We start from the raw sequence: 15,196 nt of genomic DNA on the forward strand, positions 1-15,196 counted from the left end.
ACCCATTTACTTGTACAGAATTCTTGTTACAGCTGCTTTACCTGTCTGACTACGGGCAAGAGGCCGGGTGCACCCCGGACATGTCGCCAGCACATTGCGGGGCCACAAATAGACAGCCAACCACTCGCGCACATACTCACAACTATGGATCGTTTGGAATAATCAATTTGCCTAAAGTGAATGTTTTGTTTTGTCTTGAAAACCCGGTAAATATATGGTTATAAAAGGTAACAAACACAATATAGATCATTTCACGCACAATAGTTAACTCAATAATAGCGATATATGTTTCTCCAGCTTCAGAAGGGGCGGTGCCAGCTTGCAGACTCCCAGTGATGTCAGAGGTGAGAAGAGACTTTATGGTAATTCTGGTCTGAGGCCTTCTTTAAAAGAGGGAAGGGAGATGCCTCTCTGGGATTGTGCTGGGGTTCAGGGTAAGGATCGGGGTTCAGACGGCGGAAACACACAACCGAACACAGGATGACAACTCTCACACCGGTGATGCTGGTCTTGGGCTTTATGTCTGCCACCGCAACACGTGAGTACATTATCATCATGCATAATCATACAATTATATAATACAATATATAATAATTAAGATCTATGGCTACTTTAATTCAGGGATGTAGTTTTATGTCTCTTTTCCGTGAGGAATGTTACTTGAGCAATGGGTGAATTTCTGAATAGACATTAACGGATAAACATTCTATTTTCTACATTAGTAATTATTTCAGTTTTGTTTTTGTTTTTACACCAGAAAGCAACTTGTTTTAAATATACTGTATTTGAAACCAACCTGATATTTTCACAATCTTATTTTAGGAGAAAAAAAACATTAAAGATATAATTGATCATTTATTTGAACGTAACAGCATAATTCTTTCCTTTGGTTGAAAAACAATGAAACAAAGTTTTAAGAGTCCGACTTTTAGCAACATCAGAGCATTTGTGAAGAGCTTTACATCAATACACTCAAATAGCAGCGGGGAATGTGAATATTTTTAATCTTCTAGACTAATTTAAATCAAAACAATTCCAAACAACTACAAACTCGTTTGCGTGTTGAGTTAGTGAATAAACAAAAACAAAATATATGATTGACGGGTGGTTCCAAATTCATTTTATAACAATAGGCACAGCATGAAGAAAATACTCAACAATTAGTCGAGGTATATTGTGAGGGAATTTCAGGCAATATGGGACACACACACACACACACACACACATACATGCACGAAATAGTTGGGAGGTAAGCCAGCGAGCCCATTGTCTGGGTTCCTCTCACCAGGATTACTGATGCTGCAGCTCAGCTGAGAGTCACATGAAAAGGATTGGGGGGGGGGATTTCAGGTCGTGTGACTCCCACCGCCTAGAACACAGACACTCCTCACCCCTCCTCACCCTTCCTCACCCTTCCTCACCCTTCCTTGCTACCACAAATACTAACCTGTCCGTATTTGCATAAGCATCTTGAACATTATGCACAAAACAGCCTCAAACATTATCGAGAAATGAAACCTTAAAACGTGTTTATTTATACGTGACAGACAAACACGAGTTCGCTTCTCTTCCTGAAGAATCGTAATGTCTCTTCCAGAGCCAAGAAGCCAGTTTACACATTACTCCTCGTGGAACTCGCGGATGTACCCGGTGTGGAAGGAAGGCGACCCGAGATTCAGGAGCTGTTGGTCTGGTGAGGCTCGCTCCTCTGTTTCCAAAAACAGTCACGACACGAAACTCTCTCTGCCAGTCGATACAAAGGTGATAAACTTCGTCCAATCTTCTTTGTAGGCGGTGGAGTAACGTTTGATCTGAAAAATGATGGACCGACTCTGACTGGAGCAAGAACAACCTTCTCTATTCATCTTAGCTTTCCTCCAAACCAGACAGCGCTCTCCGACGGGCAGGTTGTCTGGGCCCAAAACTGCACCTTCAATGGTATTCAATGGCATTCCCAGTAAAGCACCACTGTGAAGCAGTGGTGCTTTACTGGTACTCGTACCCTTACTCATGTGCAGAGTTATACAGTATTGTGGATTGGATTTGCCATGTGTTCCAGGCCAGCAGTATCAGGAGGGGCAGGCTGTGTATCCCGACCAGGACTCCCTGCAGCCTGGAGTTTTCCCTGATGGCACGCCAATCACCAAGAGCCAGAATAAGAAAAGCCGCTTCGTGTTTGTGTGGAAGGCATGGGGTAAAGACATTTCACTTCACAATAATAACCTGTGGTTGTGTGGCGCTGCTAACCGCGAGAACGAAACGAGTCACAGTTACTTTGTGATAGAAACTCACCGGCGAGGACACACGAGTCGCTGAACAGACATGAAGACAAAGAAATAGACTTTCTCTCCTGGAGCCAAGGAAGCCGAAGTTTAACATTTGCCCCGGGACAAAACCGTCTCTCTCATGTTTTACATTTGGTATAAAAACTCGTCGCTTATTACACTTTAGACAAACGCTTGACTTAATTTGTCCCGTTACATATTTGATGTTGTATTCTGTGAAGAAAGTGTGGATTAAACTAGCGGCTCTCTGTGAGTTCAGTTCTGGCCACACAGGCTGTGATGATGATGATGATGATGATGTACGTTATATAACTTTGCACGCTGAGGACTGACACTGTCCCCCCCACTGAAGGGCGTTACTGGCAGGTGGCAGGCGGGCCGTCCTCGTCCCTCTCCATCAACACAGACAATGTCCCCCTGGGCTCCTACAGCATGGAGGTTGTCGTCTATCACTGTCGTGGCAAGAACAGGTTCATCCCTCTCGGCTATGCCTCCACAGTCTTCACCATTACGGGTGAATTATCTAACGGTGTTCATGCAAACGTGTGGAAATTGATTGTGCAGCAGTTTAGATCTGAAATCCTCCGTTTAACAACTATGCACCCCCCCCCCCCCCCTCAGACCAGGTTCCCTTCACTTTATCACTTTCCCAAGTGAATGACGTCAACCAGAGTGACCGGAACTTCATCCAGAACCGAGCCATCACTTTTACTGTGGAGCTACATGATCCCAGCAGATACCTCGGCGACGCTGACATCAGCTTCAGCTGGGACTTTGGTGACAGTACTGGTACTCTGATTTCCAGAGCGCTCACTGTCACGCACACTTACCTTACCGTCGGAACCTACAAGCCCCAGGTGGTCCTCGTGGCAAGCATCCCCAATGGCTGCGGAAACCCCACGGCTGGTGAGACTGCAAGCTTGACATTGTCTTTTTCATCTTCATATAAATATATATATACATTCTGTCCCATGAGACGTCAGAAAAACGGTTTGGCTCAGGTGTTTTCAACTGTTCTTCTAGTTGCTCCTGCCTCCGCTGCTCCAGCTGTGGTTGTGATCGACTCCGCCGAAGCCACACCGGCTGGAGCAGACGCCGACCCAGATGGTGGCGGAGCAACCGCTAGCACAGGCACAGAGACGGTAGAAGCTGCTTCAGCAGCACCAGCAGGAGTCGATGCAGCCGCCGCTGCAGAAGGAGACGCCGCGGCTGTCGAGGACGCAGCTGCTGATGCAGCAACAGCAGCAGGCGGGGGGGATGCTGCAGCTGAAGGGGAGGCGAATGCTGCCACCGTAGCTGTGGAAACGGCAGGGGTGACAGATCCAGCTGAAGAAAGTGCCCCTGTGGTTGATGCTACCGCTTCGGTTGCCCCGGTTGCAGCCACTAACGCTCCTGAGGCAGCTGCAGGGGAAGACGCTGGTGCTGCTGTTGCTGCTACCGCTGCAGAGGTTGTCCAAGTTGTAACAGAGCCTCCCATTGATAACGCTGCAGCCGCCGCTGCCACTGAGACCGCAGCTGATGCTGAGGCTGGATCACAGGCGACCGAAAACGAGGCTGTGGCGACTGCAGCGACTGCAGGTCGGTGTTTGCTGCAAGCTAAAATAAGCATGCATAAAGTCCAAAGATGATTATTGTATAAAGGCATGAGGATAAAAATATATATATAGTGCAGTAATATAAATATATATTATGAAACTATTCCAGCTGAAGGTGAAGTTCAAGCAGAAGTGGAAACAGATCCGGCAGAGGTCCCCATCGTTGTGGTGAAAAGACAAGCCCCAGAGCTGGCAGCTGACTGCACGGTCTACCGCTACGGCTCTCTCGCCACCTCCATTCAAGTTATCCGTGAGTTTTATTATCATGGAAGCTTCCACCGGAACAGAGAGTTGTGTTTTTTTTTTTGCTTCAGTGGTGGCTAATCTAATCTCTGTCTCTTTCGATCCCTCAGTGGGTATTGAGAGCGTCGAGATTGTAGAAGTGTCCAACGTTGTGTCGGTGGCGACTGGGCTGGATCAGAATGCTGTGGACGTAACCATTACCTGTCAGGGAAGGTGAGCAGTAACGCTCAGGTCGTAGCGTAGTAGGACACATTATTACAAGGACATAAGACTTACAATGTCCTTCATGCAACGTTGTCTCCATATTTCAGTCTGCCAAGCGAGGTCTGCACAGTCATTTCAGACGCTGACTGTGTCACACCGGTGGAAACCGTCTGCAATGCAGCCACGCCCTCCACCGACTGTCAAATGGTCCTTCGGAAGTTCTTCAATGACTCTGGAGTGTTTTGCCTCAATGTGTCTTTGACCAACGATGTCAGTTTTGCTGCAACAAGTGCAAGAGTCAGCATAACAGCAGGTAAGTGGATTTAAGGTGAGTTAATAGGATACATTTGCCCTGTGAATGATTCCCTCGTTTGTATAATGTCCTTCATTTCCAGGTTCCAGCGGATCCCCAGCTGGAACTGCAGCCATAATCCTGGGCGTTATGTTTCTCAGCTGTGTCGTCTGTTGTATTGGACTGATGTACACGTGAGGACCTCTTTTAATAATCAAATTTACCCAAATTATATTGAACATTTTAAATTAGAATGTACAAATTCAGTAGTTTAAAAGACTCCAAGACACATTGTTCACCGTGGCTTTGACGTATGAAATATTTTCCTATTTCCTTCTCAGTGAAAACGTTGTTAAATTTGCATGTTAACTCATAACGGACTCATGTCTCATCTGTTGGGTGTTTCCAAACAGGAGGTTTAAGCAGTACAGGCCTCTGAGTGAAGACACCGATGACACTAATGGCGGCAGGCCAGCTGTAGCCTCGGTGCCTTTGTTGTTGTGGAATTTGCTGAGCCGGCAGTCACCAGGAGAGAATCGACCATTGCTTCAGGGGAGGGTTGTGTGAATTATCAGATCATGCGCTGAACATCTATAAAACCTGCTAAAATACTGGCTTCACGCGTCTCATTCTTTAATTATAGAAGTACTGTTACTCCAAGTTAATGTATTAAACCAGAAATATCAAGTATCAAAGAAACTGAATCACTCATGTTTGGTGCATAGAAATATTTGTCCATTGTAAAAGTTTCATGAAAATGTTTATACCCACATTAGAAATGTGTAGAAGAAAGCTAGATTCATTTTAGCCTGATGTGTTATTCATTCATTGGCATAGTTTATAAAAGCCATAAATTATTTTTGGTTTATATCACACAAATTGGAATATCAATTTTAAGAACACAATTTGCACAATTTCTTCACATTGTACTTATATAACTTACATCAAAGAAGCTTATTGTGTTTTCTACCCTAACATTAATAAAATTTAACTTTATCACGACCACGTTTTCATTTTCTTTTCTTTTTTCCTTTTCATTTGCACAATGATTTGTATTTATTTATCTATTTACATCACGAACAGCAAAGCGCAAAGGAAAGTGAAGATCTTCACCCAGACCAATCCACCAAAACAAAGTGTGTAATTTACTACAGATTTACACTATTTTATTCTTATTTCCATTTCAAATGACTATTTGTAGTATGAAACAGGCTCTGCAGGAATCCACAACCTTCAGAGGCCGCTTCTGTTATCATTTCCGGGTCCGGGTCTCTGTCTTGAGTAAAGTCAACTCTTGAAGGAAAGGTTTTGGCGACTTTGGCCTCTGATCCGAAGAGGCTTCTTGAGACAGAATTCTCCACAGACATTAAAATAAATAATGTCCTTTCTCCAGCAGGTGGCACCGTGACATTTACAGAGTGTTGAAACAGTAGCTCGGTCTGTGGGTGCATGGTTTGGGAGCCAGTGGATGGGTGGTTCAAATCCAGCTAGAGCCACAGTAGCCGCTGCTTATGATCATTGATCAGGTCATCTGGCAGAAAGACCACGTTTATCGTTCACATGGTCTCAGTGGGCGTTTGCATGGAGTAGAGATGCGGTCAGAAAGTGATTATTATTATTATTAGTTTAGTTATGCTAAAAAAACCCCATCACATTCTACCCTCTGCTCAATTAATATGATTAATCATAAGCTACGTGACTGCATCGCATGACATGCTGCAGTGCAGGAGAAAAGGCTGACGTCACTGCAGGCGGCACTGTGGCGTTTAATAGATCACAGTGATCAGCACTTATATGTGAATTAAAACCAACCTGAATTACTGGCTAAACACTCAATTATCTTCAGGAAATGGTTTCTCTTTTCAGCATAGCTTGGCAACAAGCAGGACGATGACTCCAGGACTTATTAATTCGTGACTCACCACTCCCTAGAACAGGATCTTTGGAAGGATGCCGTTTCCTTTATTCGTCCTTTACACTGTAGAATCCAACACAAGGAAAGGACATGGAAAAAAATCTCTGCAGGGCTCAGCCAGCATCAGAAAATAGTGTCACCTTATTCTATTGGTTTACCTGTATGTGTACAGTTTACACTGCTTGATGCTCAAGGACATTCAAATGTCAAATCTCTTTCACAGTTAAATCTAATGAAAATGAATTATAAAATGCAGTTTTTGAATGTAAATGAATATTTAGCCTCGGTGTATCCATACATACAAAATTAGCGTCTCAATAAAACAGCAAAACAACCCAAACCCATTCTCCTTCCATTGAATAGATTGTTTTAATGCAGAATTTATCAAAAATCATGTTCTTATTGTTTCAATATTGCCATGCTTTGATCATTTTTTTCTCCAGCAATTACTGTTCCATTGCATCTGCGGATTGCTATTTATGGCACAACATCTCATTAGATGCCACACCCGAAAAAGATGTAGAGAATATTTACTCCATGTTATCCCAAAAGACTGAGATATCTAAATACCTGCTTAGAGTTGAAACGTGACACCCAGACCATAAACTCAATATGTGGCCATAAGAACAGATATTCTAGAGATTGATGCTGTTGAAGAAGCATTATCGAATTCATGTTCCCTTTGGGAGTTCTCAGAGAACCGGGAGGATCAATCGCTAATGGCAACATCTGGCTGGTGGTTAGTATTCCTGACATAGTCCAGCTCAGATCAATAAAGGCTTTCTTCTTTTGAATGCCTGTATTATTGCCTGACATGCATGCTGCTAATTTACATGTAGAAGTGCATAGTCTTGATAGTGCATAGTTCATATGTGACCAGGGTCTGTTGAAACAGGAGAAATTAAACGAGATGTGCAATGGGCAAGGGGAGAGTAACGGGGGGGGTGGGGGGAGAGAGGCACTGACCATAAAGCAGGTTGATTAGATTACAGAGCTAACGCTAGCATCGGCCATTTATTACACAGAAAGCCAGACCTCAACGGCGGCGGCAGCAGCATCCATGCAGGTTTGCACAGAAGCAAATCCAGTGTGTGTTTGAGAATGGCAGACAGTAAAAGTGTTTTTTGCTACAGCGAGCTACAGATGCTCGGTTAGGAAGAGAATATGATTAAATCGGAATAAGCAGATCAGCTTTAAAATAATAATAATTTAAAAAAAGGCTACTGATCATTGTGTGACAGTTTCCCTCTGGGTGAGGAAAGGAAAGATGAGATATATTTGGTTGTGTATGACGCTTGTTATTGAATGAACACCGTTAAAGGTGCAAGCTTCATAGGAAACACAAAGGGGGGGAAGTGCCACACCCTTTTGCTACCATGCTCAGAATGACGTCATTTCTTAAAGTCTGCAGAGCTCAATTACAATGACTATTTAGATCTTTAACGCACAGTCTGCAGCAAAAGCTTTGCCTTACAGAAAAGAACCGATATATAAAATGTTTTACATCATTGCCCAATATTTGAAGCTGTTTGTGTAAAAGAACAGGGATTATGCATCACGTTAAGTCTGAGTTCAGGCTTAACGTCTCTCCTCAGGAGTCGACTCTTAATGTAAAAGTTTATACATTTCCATTTCAGTCAGCCATCCAAATAGGATTTGCACCACTATTATAATGAAAACGACCTAATTATTTTATCACTGGCTGAAACAATGTAATCTGATTTGTTAAAAAAAGTCTTTCATGAATGATAATTAGACCACACAAAACCAGAATATGCTTTCTATAGAACGTGATGTTATGAATTTGGCGTTGAGTATACGACTCTCTAAGACGACATTATTATTCAGACTGCGACTCCAAATGACATCATTGCTTTCATGCTGAATTCTAATCAAGGTGATAAAACATTATTAGAACATCTTCCTAAACTGTTGAATAGGAAAGTCACTGAGTCCTTGTTCAGCTTTGCCAAGTGCCAACGCACACAAGAGACACAGACGGCTCACACTCTAACATGGACAACGAGATCTGATGCTTTTCGACAGGATGGAATAACTGCAGAGTCACGGCTCTGCCCCAAAAGCCCAGGATATCAATAAAGTATTCCATTACTGTAAAAGGAGAGGGAGACAGAGAGGAGAAGGGAAGGGAAGGGAGACGGAAGAATCAAATCAATGCATGACAAAACTTGATATCACAGGTTCTCACTGAGAACCATTTAACAGAGCCCTAACCCACATTTGATGATTAAAGTAAGAATGTGTGGGTGAAATTCTGCATACAGGAAGCGTAAAGAGAAACAAAAACCAAAGCATGTGGAAGCCGGTTTGGCCTCATGCCATGTGCTCTGGTTAAAAGGGTGGAACTGTCGAGATGTAGGAAGAGACAGAGCCTTGGGTAAAGTGCAGAGAGAGAGAGAGAGAGAGATGCTGTCTCTGTCTCTGAAGGGTAGGGAGTGGCCAAAGCTTGAGCTATGAGTGCATCAGGGTTCATGTGGGTGGGGTGACGGGAAATGGGGGAGGAGGGAGGCGTTCGGTTGGTGGGATAGCCGGCTTGTGTGCATATAAACCCCCAACACCCACGAGTCTGATGTCCTGTTGCCTCAAGAGCATCGCCAAGCCTCCAGCTCGCCATCGTTCCTAAGAAACCGCCAACCATGAGCCACCCAATGTATACGTCCACCTCCTACAGGCGCACCTTTGGAAGCCCACACCCCATCTCCATGTCCTCTTACTCGCAGGTGTCCTCCCGTATGCCTGCTTCTGGAGGGCGCTACCTGCGGGCCGCGTCGCCTGGGGTTGCGTCTCGCTCCACCACCTACCAACAGCAGCGGTCCCGCTCCAGCAGCCAGGCCCCTCGCCTCAGCTATGACAAGGTCGACTTCACCATGGCCGAAGCCATCAACCAGGAGTTCCTGACCACCCGCAGCAACGAGAAGGCGGAGCTGCAAGAGCTCAACGATCGCTTTGCCAGCTTCATTGAGAAGGTGCGCTACCTGGAGCAGCAGAACGGCGCGCTGACGCAGGAGCTCAACCAGTACAAGGGCCAGCAGCAGCACGGCCAGCCCACCCGCGCCACAGACATCTTCCAGGAGGAGCTCAGGGAGCTGCGGCACCAAATGGATGGCATCGGAAAGGACAGGGACCAGTACCTTTTGGAGAGGGACAACCTGGCCGAGGACCTGGCCCTGCTCAAGCAGAGGTAGGTTTGTGAACTTGTTCAGCCATGTTTAAAGATAGTCATAGAAACATTCCAGAATAGTGGCTACAGAGAACAAGTCAAACACACCCAAAGCCCCAACAAACGTTTTCTCCCCTCTTCATTCCAAAACTGCCTTTTGTGGGATTGTCTCGGATAGAGCGTGACCGTGAGGTGTCCAGTCATGATGATGGAGCAGGGCGTGGCACATGACGCCACAACGTGACACAGCGCCTGCATCTCCAACATGATGCAGGTGCCTGGGTATCAGAGTGAGCTGTTTCACATACTGGTAGAATTTAACATAGAATTTAGCATATAAATATGCCAAATGTGTTCTACGGTTTATCAGAGCAACGTATTTCACTGCACACAGTACACCTGTAGGTTGCGCCAGAGATGCTTATGTGAGGATAATTTGATTCCAGACAATATTAATAGAAAATATGCAATCCATGTGGATTTCAAATTTTGTGCATCACCTTTTTCTTAGTAAACGGTGCAGAAGTTTAGTAAGAAAAAATCAGAAGTGATTTTGAAGTAATCCAAAATTATTAATCCATTTGATTATATATATAAATGGCTGCCTGGCTCTGTTTAAAAATAATCTGACCCATCCTTGTTGTTGATTAAAGATTCCCTGGATTGAAAAATAAAATCCTTGTGGAATGTCAGAAACATGTACAGTTGAGATGAGCATTGAAAGGAGGAGGTTGGAGGATGGAGGGTGGGGCAGGCTTAGGAGCAGGGAGGGGGGGGGGAGGGGGAGGGGGGGTGGATATCAGGTGTGGTGAGAATAGCGCCAGGAAAAATCAATGTGAGTCATTGACTCTATTAGATGTGTTTTCTAATGGGATGATGCCAGAGACCCCATTAGGACAAAAGGGCCCCTTTAACACAACATGAATTAAAAATGAGGAGGCAGGACCTGCGATGAGATTCCTTTTAATCTGCTTTATGGCCGGACAGTCTGGACAGATGGAGCTGCTTTCAAATTCCAATCCAGACACCGCCTGCCCATCAATCAAAACGTGATATTGTGCCGACTCATCGCAACGACTCATGAATTCTGATTTTCATGAAAGCGTTACCGCATATATTTTAATTTAATTTTGCAGGAGCATCAAATACATTAAGTTAATATTTTACTTGGTCAACCAGTGAATATTCCAGGTTTTATCTCTTCCTTTAATACTAGTCCAGTCAAAACGGGAATGACTGTGATAAATCTTTAAAGTGATGGTAAGTGTATGTGTGTGTGTGTGTGTGTGTGCATAACCCTTCTGTGTGTAGAATGACCTTATTGAACCGGACAGAAACCGCATTAGTTGAAAGCAGCAGCTGCTTGAAAACCCCCAAATGCTTTTACAGGACAATGAATGAATGAATTGATTCAGAGAGCTTTTTGCCAGCTGATGCCCGGTTGCAACCTCTGCTGTGTTCTTGGACAAATTCATCAAGATCTCCCCTCTCTCCTTTGCTTAAAAGGGGTTTGCTTGTAGTGCATCTTCTCAAACCTTTGCTCTCTGATCTCCAGGTTGGAGGAAGAGGCCCAGAAGAGGGCGGATGCCGAGAATAACCTCATTGCCTTCCGCAAGGTAACTCCTATCTCGCTCACCGTGATTACATTATTGGCTGCTTTAATTGTCCTCAGGCTGGGTTGACGGGTCAAGGCTTTGTTCCGTCTCCACACAGTCATGTGGACACTAGGAGTTTATTGAATATAACTTTAAACTTAACTAACTGAATTAAGTTCATAATGAAGTGATGTTTTTGCATTGAATTATTTCTTACCATAATTACATTGAACTACGTTTATCTCACATCCAACCAGGATGTTGACGATGCTACTTTGTCCCGTCTGGAGCTCGAGAGGAAGATTGAGTCTCTGATGGATGAGATTGAATTCCTTAAGAAGCTCCATGATGAGGTAAGTCATGCTCCCTCCTCTGTACATTTTTGCTGTACATATATGAGTGGAGAAAATATTCATCACAGGAGTCACCGATCACAGGCATAGCGATTGGATGAAATGGGATTTTGATGCAATAAGGAGGGGTCCAAAACCAAACCCTTGAGGTTTCCCAGGGCTGAATTCGATCCGACCACATTAATACATATTTTAGCATGGAGGAAAGGTTCTTTTATTTTATGTTTTTAGTTTAACTGTTGGCCATATCCAGAAATATTTTGACATCTTTACTTCAGCCAAAGAGGTTATGTTTCCACCTGGTAGAATGATGGGCCTGCTAGGCTATTACATTTTCTTGTAGATCCAAGAATTCTTTCCCACTTGCCCGACAAGGTGTTCTTCAACATTTCCCCTAATTACTTTGATTACCGGTAATTTAATCAACTCAAAAACATTTTGGAGGAGCGGGGCAGGGTTCAAAAAAAGCTATACAAAATTGCTTGGTGTTGGCAGAGGGACACGCCCTACGGAATTATAGTTGGTCATTCAATTCACATCTTGATGTTATCAGGAAATCCAGGAGGTCCAAGTGAGTGTTCAAACCCAGCATCTGAAGATGGAGGTGGACAACACTGTCAGGCCGGACCTGACCGGTGCTCTGAGGGACATCAGGGCCCAATATGAGACCATTGCTCAAAAGAACATGCAGGAATCTGAGGATTGGTACAAATCCAAGGTGGGCAGACGGGAACACTGACAGTCCCACATGAACCTGCAAAGATATATTTATTGCTTCCTTTTCTGTTCTCGCAGTTTGTGGATCTGACTGAGTCTGCAAAGCGCAACACTGATTCGCTGAGGCAGGCCAAGCAGGAGGCAAATGAGTCCAGGAGGCAGATCCAGTCTCTTAACTGTGAAGTCGATGCACTGAAGAACACGGTGAGGCCAGAATCTACCAGTCATTCGTCTAAGAATTTACATTATTACACACTTTAGGTAAGTACCGCTGTCTCTGTCAGAACGAAGCTCTGCTGAGACAGATGCGTGAAATGGAGGACCAGTTTGGCGTTGAGATCGGTAACTACCAGGACAACGTGGGCCGACTGGAGGATGAGATCCGTCACCTGAAGGAGGAGATGGCTCGCCATCTCCGGGAATACCAGGACCTCCTCAATGTCAAAATGGCTCTGGACATTGAGATTGCTACTTACCGAAAACTGCTGGAGGGAGAAGAGAGCAGGTGAGGGAGAGCATGAAATTCCCTATTTTTCCCTAACCCTCTTATTCTAACTTTGAGTGAAGAGTCATTATTTTCATCACAGAGTTGTTTATATTCCTCTTTTAGGATTACTGTTCCCATTACCAGTCTTGGCATGAGTAATCACTTTGGTGACCGAGGTCAGTCAAATCTCTCCATCAACACAGCATGGTTATAGTTGGGCATCACTTTCATGTTTACGTTAGTTAGAAGCAGGAGAAGTCACTGAGTCCAGAAGTGTGTTTTTTTTTAATCCTCATTCCTTAAAACAGGAATGTAGTTCCCTTTTGGATAGTACAACAATCTTGTAGATTTATGTTAACTATTTAAATATACTCGGCCAGCATTGCTGTGGCAAAAGAAAAAGCACATCGGAGACACGAATCACAACTGTCGCAAATTCAGACAATATAGAAAGACCCAAAAGTATCGTGAAATAAAATGATCACGTTTGAGCGTACATTTTATCGCCAAAATTTAGGCCAAGTGATTTTTCATTCCTTTCCAAATTACAACTTTGGTGGCAAACTATCTTATACTTATGTTGTTTTTAATTAAAGAGTTGTTTATTTGAATTGTTTGTCAGAATGAGCTTAGAAGTTCTCCAACTTTGAGTCATGTGAGGGAAAGATTATTTTCATAACCAGGACTCTTCAAAATGACTCCACCCACTATGAGCCCAAATTTACATATTTTGTTACTGATCTATGAGAACTGTGAAAATGCTAGCATTTACCTGTCTTTAAAGATGAAGTCTCAATTGTGTGCAAATAAATTTAAATGAATGCAAACATCTCAGAAGGACTTTAATGTGACTTTCACAGACTTTGAACCGACTCCAGTTTCCCACAGCAAGAAGACTGTGGTGATAAAGACAGTAGAGACTAGAGATGGAGAGGTAAAAAAGAAAAGAAAATGAGATGTCTTCATACAAAATAACTATTGTGACATTGTTTTTTACATGTGACGGGAATTTGAACAAATCTCCATCTTTTCCATCAGGTGGTGAAGGAATCCAGGAGGGAGAAGGAAAGAGATTCAGATCGCTCTGATGACAAGGATGACAAGGACGACTAGATAAAACTTGAAGCCAGAACTATCATGGTGAAAAATACATGAAAAAGAGGGTGGAAAAAAAACAAAACCTCTGAGCCATATAGTTCTTATTTCAACTACTTAGACCAATGTGATTTACTGCGTTTTAGTGTCTCTCAGTACAGGTGCAATGATAAATGAATCCCTTGGTGCTATCAAAGTCATCCAGTTTTTGCTAAACACTTACATCTCCTGTTGGGCTAAGCATAGCCACCTTATTCATTTACCACGAGGCCTTGAGTTACAGTGTAGTACTACAAAATCCTATATCGACCCATTAAATTGCAGGCTAGTTTACTTGAAGATTTGTAGTAGTTCATGATGAACATATGGCATACAGTTCACACACTGCCAATTGGCCAACATAACAAAGAAAGAGTACGAGTTAAGACGTTTTATTAGTTTGCTAGCTTCTCAATGTGTAAGCCGATTAATCATTAATAAATACACAGAAAATAGTTGAATGTTCTTTGCAATGTGCACCTGTTCCAACTGATGAATGAAATGTGAGCCCAAATAAATGTAAGTGGAGTAAATCCATTGTGTCTGTCCATACATCTCATAAATGTACAGTGATTAGGCCCGAGAGCCAAACTGGCGTATGGGCCTTTTGTTTTTGGATGACGAGTGACACACCGACACCCACCTGCACACGAGTCGATGGCGAGCGCGTCAAGAGCGTTCCGGAAATCTATATTATTTGGCAGTCAGGTAAACAGCTACCGGTATATTGTTTTTGCAAAACCATTGTGCTCGCCCGCCCGCCCGCCCGGCTTTCCTGGCTGACATGACCTCAAGTTACTGTAAAATACCCCATACCTTCTCACTGTAAGTCAACAAAGTTATCCACCCCGTGCCCATGGTCCGACATATTAAACACATTAACTACATTAAGGATAAAATAATATTAAAATCCAAAATCTGAGTATAGTTTTAAAGTTTTTTTTAGGCATTATGTAGACTCTGTAAAGTTGCTGGGATTTAATCGATACATTTATATTTTTACGTGGTTAAAGTGAAAGCCAATAAACTTAGACACGCTTTTATCTTTGGAGGAACTTCTTTTCACCCCTAGTGAAGCCTGTCAGGAGACAGTTCATTTGTTGTTGCATGTACACGCCACTAAATTATGGAGTACGTTACATTCCAATGTCAAATATAGCTGGAACCATACAAGTAATATCGATTATCGATGGTA

General features: G+C 43.4%; 2 protein-coding genes across 2 annotated transcripts; both read left to right on the top strand.

The window, feature by feature from the left end:
* The first annotated feature begins 480 nt into the window (after positions 1-480).
* Positions 481-5,186, top strand: pmela (premelanosome protein a). Its single transcript, XM_068741990.1, has 12 exons — positions 481-538; positions 1,598-1,693; positions 1,792-1,938; positions 2,060-2,194; positions 2,638-2,799; positions 2,907-3,191; positions 3,309-3,867; positions 3,958-4,130; positions 4,234-4,336; positions 4,435-4,640; positions 4,723-4,813; positions 5,033-5,186. The coding sequence occupies exons 1-12, from the start codon at positions 481-483 to the stop codon at positions 5,184-5,186; spliced, it is 2,169 nt and encodes a 722-aa protein (XP_068598091.1).
* A 4,005-nt stretch (positions 5,187-9,191) lies between these two features.
* On the top strand, positions 9,192-13,980 carry prph (peripherin). The gene is made up of 9 exons (XM_068741993.1): positions 9,192-9,736; positions 11,271-11,331; positions 11,568-11,663; positions 12,217-12,381; positions 12,459-12,584; positions 12,665-12,885; positions 12,991-13,043; positions 13,746-13,801; positions 13,906-13,980. The coding sequence occupies exons 1-9, from the start codon at positions 9,192-9,194 to the stop codon at positions 13,978-13,980; spliced, it is 1,398 nt and encodes a 465-aa protein (XP_068598094.1).
* The last annotated feature ends 1,216 nt before the right edge of the window (positions 13,981-15,196 follow it).

This window comes from Brachionichthys hirsutus, chromosome 8 (assembly GCF_040956055.1).
Source record: "Brachionichthys hirsutus isolate HB-005 chromosome 8, CSIRO-AGI_Bhir_v1, whole genome shotgun sequence".
In the NCBI taxonomy this organism is placed as follows: Eukaryota; Metazoa; Chordata; class Actinopteri; order Lophiiformes; family Brachionichthyidae; genus Brachionichthys; species Brachionichthys hirsutus.

What these genes read in the sequence shown, in the direction of transcription:
- prph (XM_068741993.1), top strand. Translation starts at nt 9,192, where the DNA reads ATGAGCCACCCAATGTATACGTCCACCTCCTACAGGCGCACCTTTGGA. An exon ending in CTGGCCCTGCTCAAGCAGAG is followed by an intron (nt 9,737 to 11,270) that starts GTAGGTTTGTGA and finishes TCTGATCTCCAG; the next exon opens with GTTGGAGGAAGAGGCCCAGA. An exon ending in ACCTCATTGCCTTCCGCAAG is followed by an intron (nt 11,332 to 11,567) that starts GTAACTCCTATC and finishes ACATCCAACCAG; the next exon opens with GATGTTGACGATGCTACTTT.
- pmela (XM_068741990.1), top strand. Translation starts at nt 481, where the DNA reads ATGACAACTCTCACACCGGTGATGCTGGTCTTGGGCTTTATGTCTGCC. An exon ending in CCAAAACTGCACCTTCAATG is followed by an intron (nt 1,939 to 2,059) that starts GTATTCAATGGC and finishes CATGTGTTCCAG; the next exon opens with GCCAGCAGTATCAGGAGGGG. An exon ending in CACAGTCTTCACCATTACGG is followed by an intron (nt 2,800 to 2,906) that starts GTGAATTATCTA and finishes CCCCCCCCTCAG; the next exon opens with ACCAGGTTCCCTTCACTTTA.